We start from the raw sequence: 17,581 nt of genomic DNA on the forward strand, positions 1-17,581 counted from the left end.
AAGCCTTTGCATTACAGATAGACACTTGGGTAGGCAGAATAAATACCTTTGTGAATGAAAAAAATCCAAGTTCAGTCTCACCTTCTGTTGTAGCTGCATAAAATAGCGGCTGCTTTTCCCAAAACTTCTGTGGGTCGAGGACGGTGACAAACGTCAGCTCTTCGTGGTCTTGAAAATAATATAATGGCAAATAATATAATCTTGAATCCTGCCATGGAGTTTGGAGTGAGCGCAGATAAATTGCACCGGACCTCTGCGCTAAATGCTGCTGTTCAATGACTTCATGGAAAAGTTTGTCTTGAAAATTGTTTTGATGAAAAATCTGCAACAAAATGTCTTATCTTCTCCTTTAGTCATTGTGGGTTGATAAAACCGCTATTAACTCAACACAACTATATTTTTGTTTGTGCAGCTTGCTACAGATGCAGTCAGCTAGCGCTGGAGAGTGAACTCTCTGACAGATCCAATCAGAGGGCTTGAATACACTGACGTCACACTAGGCCTTCAAGAAGGCCCTGAGTTGCCAATATCAAAATCTAATTGGTTGAAGCAGCAGCGACTGACACTTGTTTTACTCTGCAGACGCCTGCAGAATTGAATCTGAAGGCCTCAGGCAGATTTCTTTACCCGGCAACAGGTGATGGCTGAAATGTGATCGGTTAAAAGCTATGGAAGTACGTGTCTGGAAGCAGCGCAGACGGCCGGAGCAGAAGCTATGAGAGAAAGCTGACAGACCATTTGGAATTGTTTAATAAGTATTTATGGACAAAATATAATCAACATCAGTCTATGATTCTGATATTTTTTCTTAGGCCTTCAGAGAAGGCCTTGCAGGCCCTGACGGCCCGCCACTGGTCAAATCCCAGGAGACACTAACTTGTGATGCGAATGACCCTGATTGTCTCATCACACCAGCACCTGGTTGGGTCAGGGCTTATTGGTGATTTCGTGGAATAAAGAAAAACAAGCAAGTAATGTCATTTATTTTCATGTAGGTGGATCTGAGATGGCCAGGGGACTGGTTCAGTTCCTGGTACACAATACTCAGTATAGACGGTGAAGGGTAACAAGGTAAACAGATATCGTGCTTTTTTCATGTTGAGTACAGTTTTGCAGATGGACAGCTCAGAGTGCTACACTGATGATTTTAAAATTCCACCTGGGTTATGAGAGACTTGTGAGACTTGTGTACTTTAGCAACAGATTTCATAACTTGCTCCTCGGTGTTTCATTCTTTGAGCATTCGGGAAATAGATGAGTGAAACATGTGTCATGGAACACATGTCAGCTGGAGTCCTTGGAGCATTACGTCTACCGAAGGACAATATTCAGACTGAAAACCTGAGGAATCTGAAGATGAGCGCCACATCCATAGGATGCATATACTGCAATTACTTTTTAATGATTGAGTTGCTTTTTATATAAAGTCAGCAATTTACTGAACAAAACCAGACACATTTTCATATTGTAAACAGTCAGACATCCAGCAATAAAGAAAACCTTTTTCTAACTAATTCAGAGTATTCAATCATGCTTAGTCTTGTTTTGAGCGGTCTTATCCCAGAATGCAACTTGTTTGAGAAAAGTAAACTGCAAGGTGCTTCTGGGAAATCCAGTTTCACATGAAAGAATGAGCTGTAGCCTGCTGTCATCAAACAGAAGTGGATGGATGGATGGATGGGTTAATTGACAGATGGATGGATGGATGGCTGGATGGATGGATGGATGGATGGATGGATGGATGGATGGATGATGTGAAAATGCATAGTTTTAGCGTTTTTGATTTTGGAAAGTCTCACGTTTACGTGGTAATGTTTTGAAAACAGTTTTGAAATCAGTTTACATGGATGATGGCAGAAATGCTAAAAACTATGTAGTTTTTATGTTGGGAGGGGGGGTTGGTGCTGTTGTTTTGTTTTTGTTTTTTTGACATGAAACCACACACACACATGCACACAGAGAACAATATTATTGTCTTGACTGTCAACTATAAAACTAGCAAGTCCCTGGAGAATTTGGACTGAGAGTCATGAGAGTCTGGAGGCAAACATTGTTATTGGCCATATACTTGCACATAAGGAATTTAGTTGTTTTTTTTAATATGGCCGTGATAAGCATGTGCAGTAGCAGTGTTTCTGCTGTCTACATCGAGACAGTGTAAGAGTGTTTTCAAAACTTTGTGTTTTCAGTGGCTCCGAGCACCATTGTGGTGTAAACAGACGCCCAAAACGTGATGAGAGTCTGTCATTGTGAACAGGGTCTGAAGTAGCCTTCACTATTAGGAATGGCTACTACAAAGAAGACCTAGAATAAACAATGTAAAGATTTCACTCGCTTTTCAAATGAGTTATGCCAAAACTACCTTTAGAGGCATTATCCAACACAATATTAAAGTTACTCTAACAGAAAAAAATCTTAAAAATTTGACTTCCCATAAAATGTATCATTTCTGCACAGAGAATAAACCAAACACAAACAAAACTATTAACACTAATTGCCACAAATTTACAACCCGCAATTGGCTAAATCGATCACGCAAAAGTTGATATGTTTACAAACAAACTGGAATTTGTAGCCATCAAACAATTTTTGGGTTTCGCTAACTGACGTCATCTTTGGAAACCTGTCGCACAGGTTTCTGCGATATCAAAGATGGCGTTGCAGGAGTTCCAGTGAAAATATCACAATTTGACCGATTCAGCCCAAAAAAAGAAGCCAGGCTTTCTCCAAGAAAGAGTCTTCAAGCCACGAGAATAGTCTTAATATATGTGGAACTGATCGTTGATCATTTTCCCAGTGTGAATCAAGATGTTGTGACCAGACCAGATGTACCAACTGGATCTTGCTTTGGGATTCTTTGGCAGTTTCCGTGACACTAAGATGTCAACAAACCTGGGTATCTTTTGAGAAACATAAATGATGTGTTTGAGTGTTTTGAAGAATTTCCTTCAAAAAGGTATTGACAACATATTAGAGATGTACATCAACTAAAACAGGCTCCTAAATTTTTTATTTTACCTGTGTGGATTAAGTAAAATAACTTTAAGCAGCATTATGAACATATAGGCTTTAAAAAATGTACACAGCACAAAATACTGTAATAATGTATATTAGATACGTGAGCTGCTAAATTAAAACAATTTCTGCCGGAAACTTAATTTAATGTTCAAGTGTGTGATCTCTGACATTCATGAGGAGGCACTCCGTAGATTGAGGAGGAGAGGGTAATGGATCTATGGAAATGAGCTGCAGTGAGAGGCAGAGGATGAAGTCGCAGTGGAGGTGAGTAAGAAGGAGAGATTAGAGGGCAAATGGGAGGCTGGTAGTTTCATGGGAGGAACAGTTACAGTTACAGCGGCCCATAATTGTTCTTCATGGCTGGATCTCCCCTGAGCTGCTGATTGGTCTGGCCCCATGGGGTTTAAGTGTGTGTGTGTGTGTGTGTGTGTGTGTGTGTGTGTGTGTGTGTGTGTGTGTGTGTGTGTGTGTGTGTGGTTTCATTACAAAAACAAACCACAGTGCGGTGGCCTGGCATGCTAACAACATCCTTTTCAGGATATATGTCATTTCTGTGTTAATCAGAACATTGTTATTAAATGCTTTTCTTAAAAAAAAAAAAAGAAATGCAAAAACGATGCGTTTCCACTGGAAAACAAGGTCTGAGTTCAGTGACTGTTTGCTTTCTCCAGGTGGCCATCCAAACCGTAGTCGGGAAGCCAGAGTTTTACTTACTTACTTGTGGCTCGTGTCTGCTGGGAACTAAATTCTGTCTGTCGGGCCAATTCTGATGTGGAGTTGGATGGAGGGGAAAGGGAAGACATCAGTGGTTGCAGAATTGTCGCTGTTTATTCCTCTTTTTAATACACGCCGGACTAACACCGTCATTTCACATAAACTTGCAGTAGAACACGGAGTGCAGCGGTGCAACAAAATATATACTTCCAAAAATATTTGATCTTATAGCACTTATAGCACATCATTCGATATCAATACCAAGGTAGGTATCGATATTATCAATATTTGGATCGATCCGCTCACCACTAGCCCTCAAACTGTCTTTGTTGAACGGTATGCATGGTTCTCTTTGTTCTGCCTTTTCTTTAAAGTTTGTTCTGTGATTACCTGGGTTAGCAATAAAAATTACTTCATTTGATATCAATCAGGCGTTTGGATCCTCAATCCTTTCACGCCAACAGACCAGTCCCCACGCTATCCTAGAGTCCTTGGGGAAACAACTACCTGTGTTTTCAGTTTAGCCTCGACAATAAGTAGCGCTGAGCATCCCGATAGCATCTTTTGAGTGCGTGTCAAAGCTTGAGTAAATATATGCATAGCGATGTCAGTCTGTTTCTGCCTGAATGTGCAAGTCCTCATTTTCAGCTTGAACTAGAGGTCAGAGGCCAAGCTGGAGGAAACCCCGACTGCATCCTAAACTCAAAGCGCCTCCTCCAAAATGTTTAATTCAAACGGCCTCGCTCATTCCCCTGAGATGAGTCACTGAAGGCGCGAGATAGAAGGAGAGAAAGAGAGTAAGGGAGAGAGGAAAAATTAGGACAAATATCTGGCAAATAAATTCAAGTGTGCCTTCACATCCACCTCTCCTCCAGTTTCCTCTCTCTGTTCTCATTCCGATAAACACTCTGCGCTATTTTTTTGTTTACCCAGAAAATGAAAGTGGTCCAATATGGCTGCAAACACCAGACCCACAACTCAATCTACACTTTTTTTTTTTTTTAACTCTGCTTGGCTTTAAATGTCTTCTATTGACCTTATTCCGCTTCGCCCACTTTCAATTATCTGTTCTTCCGTGTTTTCTGTTGGCATTTCCGGTTACCGACAAATTACATTGTGGTGGACGGCAGCCCAGTGTGTTTATATCGTCTATAAAACTACCATAAAACATAACAAACAACACTGGGACCAGGATATCAAAGTGGCAACACATGAAAACTGAGCTCGGATGATCGGACGGCATCATGTTGCCTCATCATTCTTTAATTTTGACCCGAAAGAACAACATGAGAAAGTGGACTGTGGTAACTTCTAACAACGTCTTCATACCGTCATTAGCGGCTCACGGAGCAGCTGTGATAAACTTTAAGAGTACTGAGGGGTACTCGTATCTACATAGTAGAAAGGTGGGCCGTGTGCTGTCTTCCAGAGACAGAGAATTCACCTTTTGAAGGAAGATGCGAGTCCCAGCCGGTCAGCTAGCGCTAGGTACCATGCTAACCACCACGCTAGCCGCTCGGAGTGGGTGAAGCAGAGCAACCAGCTGTTCCTACAGCTTCAATATTGTGGAAGGTTTGAATCTCATCATATGAAATAAACCAATCCTTTCAAACTTGTTATTCTTTATTGCAACCATGAGCTTACACAGTGAGACGTGGATCATCAGAGATTATGTTGCTTTAAACTTACACAGTGCTGCACAAATCTACAGGTTGTATGCTGCTGCACAACAGTCCTGTCTCTCTATATGTTCACAACATTGTTGTTTCACTTGCTTTCTCCTCGTTATCTAGTTGTTATGACAGCTTCGCATGGAGCTTGTAATGCTACACACAACCAGCCGGCTCGCCACGGAGCACCGATCCACACAAGCAATGTTTAAATCTTTTAATTCAGAGATAGATTGTCAATCCCGTTCACCGTCCACAACAAACTGTTACTATGAGCAACGTCACAACACTACAGTAGTCCCACCCACCGGAAATTGTCAGACAATATGATGCAATATGGCGGTGCCCTAGTTTTGGTGCAGAATAAGGGCAACACTTGCAGTTTTTCTCAGAAATCTGTATTTCAGTGATTTGATTCAGTTTTACCGCTATGGTAATATCCAATCAACAGAGTTAACACAGTGAGCTAGGATACACTGACACTATGTGTTGTGTTCTTTATTATCTTACTAGGCAAGATGTTATTTCACTGCTTCTCCACTAGCTGTCAGTGTAGGCTGTAAGTATAGAGACAGGACGGAAGAGTCTTTGCCATGCTGTTGTAAGGAATGCTGTTGAGTAAATATTGAGACAGTAAATCCATGCTCTCCTGCTTCTTCATTACACCATCCAACCCTACAAATTGGTGACAAGGTAACCCACCTGCTATACTCCAAGGAATGATGAGTATCTTTTGGTTGGATAATAATTTTTTGCAACTTTTATGGCGATGGCTACTGGTGTGCCCAGTCTTGCTAATTTTTTGTCCTGTCCTAGATGAAGATGTTTGACAATTACCTCCTGGTCATTAATGCGACAGGGAGCTTCTTCACTGCCTTGGTACAGAGGGTCAGACGATCTTTTACTCACTACCAGATACGGGCGATACATATGACTGCTGTTTATTGATTTGATTGATTGGTTTATTCATTTCACATCAATGACTAATATGGTGGTGGAACGTAACACATTCAGAAGACGAGTCCAAGGTCCAGGTAAGACTGTTCTTCAGTATGTACGTAGCTGCTACGAGAGCTTGCAACATCATGTGAATATGGAGATAAAAATGACGAGATGCTGCGTGATCAGCTTATTGAGTCCATTGCCAATGTAAAAATGAAAGAAAGGTTGCTGCTAGAACCTGGCCTCACTCTAGACAAAGCTATCCCAATTGCCACACAGATGGAGTCTGCAGCTGAACAGGCAAAGCACATGGCTGGAGAGACACCTACCTTACCAGCGCAGGCAGTGCAAAAGAAACGGCATAGACCACGGTCCCAGAAGAAGCCTTCTGCACCTACAGGTACTACTCATGCTGCTCAGTCCTCACGTAAATGTTTCGATGTGGAGCTGACAATCATCTTGCAAATGCACCCTCATGCCCTGCTGCCAAAGTGATGTGCAAAAATTGTCAAAAGTGACAATCAAAAGTGTCAATCTGCTCGCACTCAATCAGTCCACGAATTGGAGGTTCCTGAACTGACTGTCCTTTACATTCAAGGGCCAGCTCGCACGGCTGATAAAATCATACGCAACGTCAAAGTCAAAAGTGCAAACTCGTCAGCTCATGCCATGGACCCTGTTGTTGACACAGGGTCCGCTGTATCCATACTGCTCAGCTGTGTGTTCAAAGAATACTTCAGTGACTCTCAATTAACATAGCCAACTGTACGACTGATCACATACTCCAAGACACAGATACCTGTGTTGGGATGCCTTTCAGAAATAGTATCCAGAGATAACATCACTGCCCCAGCAGTCTTCTTCATTGTGGAGAATGGTACCCCTCTGCTGGGTATGGATCTTCTAGAGACACTGAACCTTCACATCGTAGGTGGAACTGTAGTACCTGCCCGTCCTCGTGCTTCTTTCTCAGGCGCTTCTGTCATGCAACTGTCCACCTCCCCTCCTCTCATCGGATGCGGCAAAAACTTTGTGCACCAGGTCAAGGTTTCGGCATCTGTTCCCCCAGTACAACAAAAACTGCGCCGACTGCCTCTGTCTGTGAGAGGTAATGTCACAGAGGAGATAAACAAGCTCCTGGCTGCTGGTGTGATCAAGAGATGTGACGCTTCTCCCTGGGTGTCTCCTATAGTTGTTACACAGAAGAAGAAAGGAGGCATTCGGATGTGTGTTGATCTGCGGGTGCCAAACAAAGCGGTCATCACAGACTGCTATCCGCTCCCACACATCGACGAGCTGCAGTCCCCTCTGCGGGGAGCCGCAGTGTTTTCGGACAATTGACCTTGCAAGTGCCTACCACCAAGTGCCCCTACATGAGGAAATTCGGGACCTGACTACTTTCCTTACCCATGACGGTCTGTTCCGCTACTGCCGGGTGCCTTATGGCTTTCCTCTGTACCATCTGCATTCCAAAAGATGCTGCTGCTTCCTGCACAGATGTGTCTGCACTCCCTGAGCAGATTGCATGGGGCTGGCCTAAGCAGGGGGAAGCACTGAGTCCAGATCTTGCCCCATACTTCATTGTACGCAATGAACTGTCCGTGAAAGATTCTTCGCTGCTTCTCTGTACACGCCTGATTGTGCCTGTCTCACTGCGTGCTACGCTTGTGGCCCTGGCACAGGAATTCCACCAAGCTGATGTACGTAGAAAACAACGCCTGAGAGAGTACTACTGGTGGCCAAAGATGGATGACCTAGTTCACTCAACAATCCATACATGCCAGCACTGCCAGTCTAACGACAAGACCGCCATGCCTTACCCTGCCCCACTCCAACCAGTGGAACTCCCAGAGAGGCCTTGGCCAAAACTGGCCATCGATATTGTCGGTCCTTTCGAGACAGCTACCTGGAACTGTTGATACACCATCACTCTGGTCGACTATTACAGCAAGTGGCCGGAGGTTGGATTCTCTGCAACAGGCACCACCAAGGATGTTACTTCCTTCCCCTCCACTGTCTTCAGCAGACATGGTCAATTGATACAACGTGATCTATACCTTATAAAAGGCGGCCTCTCATTTGTTTGTAATTCTCTGACTCATCCTGGTGCATTCAAATGCTAAAGCAGAGAGGAGGATTTTCCTTTCCAAAATGCTAAGGAATTATATTTGCAGAATCCACACAGGTGGTATTAATTATATGGACCTATGATCTATCTGCTTTTTTATTTGAAATGAAAAAAGGAACTATATTACTCTTAGGAAACAAATGCATCCCCGCCCCCGCCGACCTAATAAATTTTGGACACTCACAATTTTTGGATAGATGCCCAAAACACCAGTTTCTGCCTAAAACCATGACCGACACCGATACAAGTATCGGTCCAATACTTGCACAGAGTTCTCGTACTCGTAAAAGACCCCCAATAAACGTGACATCATGCATCAGCAACGTAGCATTTGGAGTATGAATTTATAGCATTTAATAAGAACTTGTATCAGTACCTGGTTTTGGCAAGTGGCTGTACATGTACTTGTACTTTAAAAAAGCAGTATCGGGGCATCCCCACAAATAAATCACAAACTTGAATGTAGCCATTTGTGATTCGTTAGAAAGAACAAAAGACTGATTGGCTGCAGATAGTTAAAAGCTGAAGTCATGCAATACAGGATTCTTAAAAAGACACGTCCAGATGAGTCAAGTCAAGGCTGCATGCAAGCATGTATGCAACTTAATAATTTGAAATGCACTGAAATCCAAGTATTCGTGTTGATGTAAAGCACAAACAAATGAAACAGTAATTTACACCATTGGTTTGTAGTAACAGTGCTCAATAGACAAACTGGGGCCCGATTTACACGACAACGAAAACGAGTATCTGCAAAAAAAATGTCACATTTGAGAGGTCCGTTTACACAACACCGGTGGTCAGATTCACTCCATCCATGACGTTTTTATACCGGCTCCCAAGGCAGAACTCTTCTTTCAAGGGTGCGATTCCCATCCGCAGAGAGTGTCGGAGGCTATGGAGCGATCTTACGGCGCATGTGCATCCCCTCCTTAGTAAATAGTTCCTTCTGCTCATGTGCCAGTAAAGAAACATGGCGGCCCCCTGTAGTGGTATGACTTGTGGTCTGTATTCTAGTTTTCTCGTCCATATCAGTAGATCAATAGTTGAGACTCAACCCTGATAGCATCTGATTCATCATCAGTCCATACAAATGTCCGGTGGAATGGCTCGGTTGGTAGCGCAGTCATCTCCCAATCGAAAGGTTGCAGGTTCAATTCCCATCTCTGCCTGCCTACATGCCGGAGTGTCCTTCCCACATGAGCCAAAATGTTTTGTTTTCTCCCCGGGGTTCTCAAAAAAAATTCCATCTACACGTCACTATGAAAACGGCTCAACACGAGGCTTCAAGTCGTATACAGTACAGACCAAAAGTTTGGACACACCTTCTCATTCAAAGAGTTTTCTTTATTTTCATGACTATGAAAATTGTAGATTCACACTGAAGGCATCAAAACTATGAACTAACACATGTGGAATTATATACTTAACAAAAAAGTGTGAACCAACTGAAAACACGCCTTATATTCTAGGTTCTTCAAAGTAGCCACCTTTTGCTTTGATTGCTGCTTCGCACACTCTTGGCATTCTCTTGATGAGCTTCAAGAGGTAGTCACCTGAAATGGTCTTCCAACAGTCTTGAAGGAGTTCCCAGAGATGCTTAGCACTTGTTGGCCCTTTTGCCTTCACTCTGCGGTCCAGCTCACCCCAAACCATCTCGATTGGGTTCAGGTCGGGTGACTGTGGAGGCCAGGTCATCTGGCGCAGCACCCCGTCACACTCCTTCTTGGTCAAATAGCCCTTACACAGCCTGGAGGTGTGTTTGGGGTCATTGTCCTGTTGAAAGATAAATGATGGTCCAACTAAACGCAAACTTGATGGAATAGTATACCGCTGCAAGATGCTGTGGTAGCCATGCTGGTTCAGTATGCCTTCAATTTTGAATAAATCCCCAACAGTGTCACCAGCAAAGCACCCCCACACCATCACACCTCCTCCTCCATGCTTCACGGTGGGAACCAGGCATGTAGAGTCCATCCGTTCACCTTTTCTGCGTCGCACAAAGACACGGTGGTTGGAACCAAAGATCTCAAATTTGGACTCATCAGACCAAAGCACAGATTTCCACTGGTCTAATGTCCATTCCTTGTGTTCTTTAGCCCAAACAATTCTCTTCTGCTTGTTGCCTGTCCTTAGCAGTGGTTTCCTAGCAGCTATTCTACCATGAAGGCCTGATTCACAGTCTCCTCTTAACAGTTGTTCTAGAGATGTGTCTGCTGCTAGAACTCTGTGTGGCATTGACCTGGTCTCTAATCTGAGCTGCTGTTAACCTGCGATTTCTGAGGCTGGTGACTCGGATGAACTTATCCTCCGCAGCAGAGGTGACTCTTGGTCTTCCTTTCCTGGGGCGGTCCTCATGTGAGCCAGTTTCTTTGTAGCGCTTGATGGTTTTTGCGACTGCACTTGGGGACACTTTCAAAGTTTTCCCAATTTTTCGGACTGACTGACCTTCATTTCTTAAAGTAATGATGGCCACTCGTTTTTCTTTACTTAGCTGCTTTTTTCTTGCCATAATACCAAATCTAACAGTCTATTCAGTAGGACTATCAGCTGTGTATCCACCTGACTTCTGCACAACACAACTGATAGTCCCAACCCCATTTATAAGGCAAGAAATCCCACTTATTAAACCTGACAGGGCACACCTGTGAAGTGAAAACCATTTCGGGTGACTACCTCTTGAAGCTCATCAAGAGAATGCAGAGTGTGTCCATAGCAGTAATCAGAGCAAAAGGTGGCTACTTTGAAGAACCTAGAATATAAGGCGTGTTTTCAGTTGTTTTACACTTTTTTGTTAAGTATATATTTCCACATGTGTTAATTCATAGTTTTGATGCCTTCAGTGTGAATCTACAATGTCAATAGTCATGAAAATAAAGAAAACTCTTTGAATGAGAAGGTGTGTCCAAACGTTTGGTCTGTACTGTATATGCCAGGCCTTTAGGGGTGCTGTGACTCAACAAACACACCACAAACGCAGAAGAAGAGACAGAGCACATGTAGTGTGAGAGTGAGTGGTTGGTGGTGTTCAGAGGGTTAATGCAGTGTGAGAGTGAGTGGTTAGTGGTGGTCAGAGGGTGAATGTAGTGAGAGAGTGAGTGGTTGGTGGTGGTTGGAGGGTGAATGTAGTGAGAGAGTGAGTGGTTGGTGGTGGTCAGAGGGTGAATGCAGTGATAGAATGAGTGGTTTGTGGTGGTCAGAGGGTGAATGCAGTGTGAGAGTGAGTGGTTGGTGGTGGTCAGAGGGTGAATGTAGCGAGAGAGTGAGTGGTTGGTGGTGGTCAGAGGGTGAATGCAGTGTGAGAGTGAGTGGTTAGTGGTGGTCAGAGGGTGAATACAGTGAGAGAGTGAGTGGTTGGTGGTGTTTGGAGGGGCCGATGGTGCAGATTAGCAGCCTCTCCTCCGCCAGTCTGCCCCAGAGTAGCTGTGGCTACATACTGTATGTAGTTTACCACCATCCAGTATGGAGTGAATGAATAATGCAATGGAAAGCATCTTTGAGTCTCCTGAAACGCAATATATAAAAGCTATGCAAAAGCTATGCATTACACTTGATTGTTTATAGCGTATTGCTCTCTTCACACACATCCCTTTCATTACAAAAACAAGCAACCCTTGGCCCGGCACACTGACCCCATTATTGTCATTGTGTTCTGCATTTGCATCACTTTATTGTTCCGGATCAGATGTTGTCACGTGAAACGTTGTTGTGTAAACGGGGACTTAGTGACAGCTCTTACACAAAAAGGTGTGCGACTACGGCTTTGCTTGTTGATAAATTTAAACAGCATTTGAAACACCCTCTTAAAATTCTAGCTTTTGACACATGAAACCTACATTCAGTCTTCCTTATCTAGACAGACATTAGATTTCCATACGTTTAAAAATAATTCTTTGACAATGCTGAGTTGAAGCAGAAAAATCCTCGTGAAAAAATATTGTGAAAATGTAAGTTTGGCTCTCCTGGGTACTCGCTCCATTGTGGCAGTTCAGACAAGCACATGCACTCCTTTGAAGGACATCGGTCAAATTAATTCCATAAAAGAGGCTGTATGACAGCTCGCATTGATATGATCCTCAGAGAGTGTGTGTCGTCACGAACAGGGGAGGCAGTGTGTGTGTGTGTGTGTGTGTGTGTGTGTGTGTGTGTGTGTGTGTCCTACCTGAGCCTGCTGTGTGTTGTTGGAGGGGGGTAGGGGGTTGGAGACCATCGGTCCAAAGATATCCAGCTCATTGCCTGCTGATGCTGTGCCCTTGCCTCCGCCCTCCAGAGCATCTGAAAGGAGAGGAAACATTTCTTGACACTCAACAACAAGTCGCACAACATTTTTAACCAAATACAATTGAAGGAACCAAACAGGTTAACAGGTGGTGTGAAAAATGATCTCTATCACTCTTTATCAGGGAGTTTTCCATGCTATTTTTGTAAAATAAGCTGAATTTCCATCATAAATAATGTTATTACTCACCCTTTCTGTGAAATATGTTGACTTAGGCCCTGTTTACACAACGTTTTCAAGTGAAAATGAGCAACTGATGTTTTTGGGTGTCCGTTTGCAAGACAACAGTGGTCAGAGCCACTGACAACACAACTTTCTTAAAACACCAAGCTCCCAAAGTGGAACTTTTGAAAAATGGTCTGACCACATCTCTATGGACATGGGGGAAAACGCAACTTTTTGAAAATATTTCCACAAGTAGAAGTACAATACCATGCTAGCCACATTGACTTCAGCGTTTCTTTCATTTCCATGGAAACTGACATAGATTTCAAACCTTTGGCATGTAAATGGGGGCTGTAATTGATTTAGTCACAGGCAACTGCTAATAATAATAATGCATTGATTTTATATAGCGCTTTTCTGGACACTCAACACTTTACATTGCATTATTCATTCACTCCATACCGGATGGTGGTAAACCATGTGTAGCCACAGTTGCCCTGGGGCACACTGACAGAGGTGAGGCTGCCATTTTGACCACCACCACTCACTCACTGCATACACACAGGAAGTTTGGGGTTCAGTGTCTTGCCCAAGGTCACTTCTGTAGGCAGGCAGAGATGGAAATTGAACCTGCAACCTTCCGATTGGGAGACGACCACAACCGAGCCATGCCTCCCATGTTATGAGTTGGGTCATTATCCCACAGAGACATCCACCACTGCCGGAGTGCGTTCAGTATTAAGAAATTATCTGAAACACTACGTACTCTCAAAGCTGTGTGTTCGGAGTTCTTGCTCAAATTACTGTTGCAACAACACATCATCAGTAGGGTCAAATTAAAACAAAGATGTGTGGTGTCAAAAGATTTGTGTGAGTTGAATTTGTTGAACATCCAGCACCGTTACCCACATCCATCGACCTTACTTTCTAAGCTCCAAGATTCCGGTTGATGCCTAAAGCGGTCATTTGCTCCATTTCATCGCGATTTAACTTCCAGTTCTGCAGTCATATCTACTGCTGATTGTCTTTCCCTGGCTACCTGGAGGTTTTCTCTTTTCACTCAAAACTTTCTGTTCAGAACTTTTGACCATACAGAACTGTGAGGGATGGACAACTGAGATGTTTTATCTTTTGGATTAAGTTGCTGTCTTTTATTGTGCAAGCAAAGGTCTCTTGAACTTTTCCATCCTCAACTATATTTGTCTTATAATTTTTAGTGGACATGGGAAATGACTTCATGACACAATTCCAGCTGAAGATCTGTGCTCCAGGAATGATCCACTGCCACAACTTGTTCTCCTGTGTCTTCCTCTACATTTCCTGATTCATTTCCAGCAAGCCATGATGTCCCTTAAAATCAACACTTGAACAAGGAAAATCCTGACATTTACCTAATGTGTGTATTTAAAATGTAAAGGTTTTATTGTTGTGATGCAGATGTCGTTATGAAAATGTCTATTTTCACAAATAAAAGACAATTACTATCAAAAATGACAAACCTTTTGGTGAAAATACAGTAAAATCTCCAAAAAGCTGTTGCATTAAGAGTGTTTTTAAAAACTCCCCCTGACAGCATGGCTTTACAGTTAGTTTGATGGCAATGAGTTAGCTATATTTCACGGCAGCATCACAGATGTCTCAGCTCAGGTCCTAGTGTTGAGTGAGATCCAGCAGTCATTTATTGCCCCGTTTACACAGTAACAAATACGAGTGTATCCGCAAAACTTTCTTCACTTTTGGGGGGTCCGTTTACACGACACCGGTGTGTGTATCCACTGTATCTGCAAGGTTTTAATACCGGCTCCCAAGGTGGAAAGATTCTTTCACGGTCTCTATTCCCTCCTGCAGAGACTGATGGAGGCTACGGAGCCTGTTACTGCTCATCTCTTCGTTGGTAAATAGTTCTTTCTGCTCAAGTGCCTGTAAGCAAGCTTGGCGGACCCGTAGTGGTTTGACTCGCGGTCGTATTCTAGTTTTCTCATCCATATCATTAGTTTAATAGTTGAGACTCACCCCTGATTACATCCGATTCGTCATCGGTCCATACGGATACGGTACTCGCAATTTTGTTCACGTTTAAAGCGTTTTGTTCTCTGTACATGTCTGTGTGGTTTAATTACAAAAACAAGTGACAGCACCCTCCTGTGGCCTGGCATACTAACTACAGCTGTGCTCATAAGTTTACATACCCTGGGAGAATTTATGATTTCTTGGCCATTCTTCAGAGAATATGAATGAAAACACAAAACCTTTCTTCCACTCATGGTTAATGGCTGGGTGAAGCTATTCATTGGCAAACAACTGTGTTTACTCTTTTTAAATCAAAATGACAAAAGAAAGTACCCAAATGGCCCTGATCAAAAGTTTACATACCGCAGTTGTTAATACCATGCATTGCCCCCTTTATCATCAATGACAGCTTCAAGTCTTTTGTGGTAGTTGTGGATAAGGTTCTTTATTTTCTCAGATGGTAAAGCTGCCCATTCTTCTTGGCAAAAAGCCTCCAGTTCTTGTAAGTTCTTGGACTGTCTTGCATGAACTGCATGTTTGAGATCTCCCCAGAGTGGCTCGTTGATATTGAGGTCAGGAGATTGAGATGGCCAGAACCTTCCCTTTGTTCTGCTGTAGCCAATGACAGGTCGACTTGGCCTCGTGTTTTGGATCATTGTCATGTTGGAATGTCCATAAACGTCCCATGTGCAGCTTCCAGGCAGATGAGTGCAAATTTTCCTCCAGTATTTTCTGATAACATGCTGCAATGATCTTGCCATAAATTTTGGCCAAGTTCCATGTGCCTCTGTAGCTCACACATCCCCAAAACATCAGTGATGCACCTCTGTGTTTCACAGTAGGAATGGTGTTCCTTTCATCATAGGCCTTGTTGACTCCTCTCCAAATGTAACGTTTATGGTTGTGGCCAAAAATTTCAGTTTTGGTCTCATCACTCCAAATGACTTTGTTCCAGAAGTGTTGAGGCTTGTCTCTGTGCTGTTTGGCGTAACGGAAGCGGGATACTTTGTGACATTTGCAGAAATAGCTTTCTTCTGGCGACTCGACCATGCAGCACATTTTCTTCAAGTGGCTCCTTATTGTGCTTCTTGAAACAGCCACACCACATTTTTTCAGAGAGTCCTGTATTTCAGCTGAAGTTATTTGTAGATTTTTCTTTGCATCTCGAACAACTTTCCTGGCAGTCGTGGCTGAAATCTTTGCTAGTATACCTGACCATGGTTTGGTTTCAACTAATTTTCTACTTCTTAATCAGCGTTTGAACACTGCTGATTGGCATTCTCAATTCCTTGGATATCTTTTTATACCCCTGTCCTGTTTTATGCAGTTCCATTACCTTTTTCTCGCAGATCCTTTGACAATTATGTTGCTTTCCCCATGACTCAGAATCCAGAAATGTCTGTGCAGCACTCAATGAAAGATGAATGGTCTGTCAGATGCCCAGAAACTCACTGACCTTTTATACACACACACTAATTACAAACAAACAGGTCACAGGTCAGGATGGGAACCTTGATTAGCCATCAAACCTGTTTTTGTCAACTTTTGTGCATGTTATCAGGTCAAAGTCACTGGGGTATGTAAACTTTTGATCAGGGTCATTTGGGTACTTTCTTTTGTCATTTTGATTTAAAAAGAGTAAACACAGTTGTTTGCCAATAAATAGCTTCACCCAACCATCAACCATGAGTGTAAGAAAGGCTTTTGTGTTATCATACATATTCTCTGAAGAATGGCCAAGAAATCATAGATTCTCCCAGGGTAAGTAAACTTATAAGCACAACTGTATATGGTTGTCAGTGTGTCTGCTGCTGCAGTCTAAATGCATTTCATTTTTAATGGATTAGGTGGTGTCACGTGAAATGTGAATTCAATTATGGACCGCAGGGCGGGGCAGTGTCAGGCCTCTGTGTCTGCCCCTGTGTGTCTCACTTTGTGTTTCCAATTAACCAATTGCCTTCTCCCTCTGTGTGCACCCATTGTTGTGTTCCACTTGTGTCCACCGCTTCCTTGTGTATTTAAACTCCTCTCCCTCTGTTGTCCTTGTCGGATCGTCTCGTCTCTTGTCATCTTGTCGCTCCTCTCATTGTGTCGCTCCTGTTTTCCTCGTGTTCCCTGGACTTGGTCTTCAATAAACTCTGGTTTTTATGGAAATCTGTGAGTCTGCGTTTGGGTCCATCCACACACCACCTGCATCCCCTGACAAGCAGTTAGCACTTTTTCCTCATAGAGAGAAGGTTATGGGTTCAAATACTGGCCAGGGTCTTTCTTTGTGGAGTTTCCATGTTGTGTGTGTGTGTGTGTGTGTGTGTGTGTGTGTGTGTGTGTGTGTGTGTGTGTGTGTGTGTGTGTGTGGGTGTGGGTGTGGGTGTGGGTGTGGGTGTGGGTTACTCCAGTTTCCCTCACAGTTCAAAAATCTGCATGTGAGGTTAATTGGTGACCCTAAATTACCCCTGGGTGTGAATGTGAGTGGAGTTGTGTGTCTCCGTGTGTTTGTCCTGTGATGGACCTGTCTAGACCATAGCAAGATGGGATTGGCTGATTCCTGAGTTGAAGCATTTTCAAAAAGTTCACTTGAAAACATTGTTGTGTAAATGGGGCTGAGGGGATTTTTTACGTTTTTTAATCAAACTCCAAGCCTCATTTCAGAATCTA

At 43.1% G+C, this 17,581-nt stretch overlaps 1 protein-coding gene across 2 annotated transcripts in view; it reads right to left on the bottom strand.

Annotated features, from left to right (window-relative positions):
• The window catches only part of smap1 (small ArfGAP 1), a 227,822-nt gene that overhangs the window by 53,854 nt on the left and 156,387 nt on the right, over nucleotides 1-17,581 (bottom strand). For both annotated transcript variants that reach the window (XM_080482214.1, XM_080482213.1), the window contains one exon: nucleotides 12,635-12,747. In XM_080482214.1, the coding sequence (XP_080338340.1) occupies nucleotides 12,635-12,747 (113 nt within the window). The remainder of the gene's footprint in view (nucleotides 1-12,634; nucleotides 12,748-17,581) is intronic.

Source organism: Lipophrys pholis, assembly GCF_963383615.2.
Source record: "Lipophrys pholis genome assembly, chromosome: 15".
In the NCBI taxonomy this organism is placed as follows: domain Eukaryota; kingdom Metazoa; phylum Chordata; class Actinopteri; order Blenniiformes; family Blenniidae; genus Lipophrys; species Lipophrys pholis.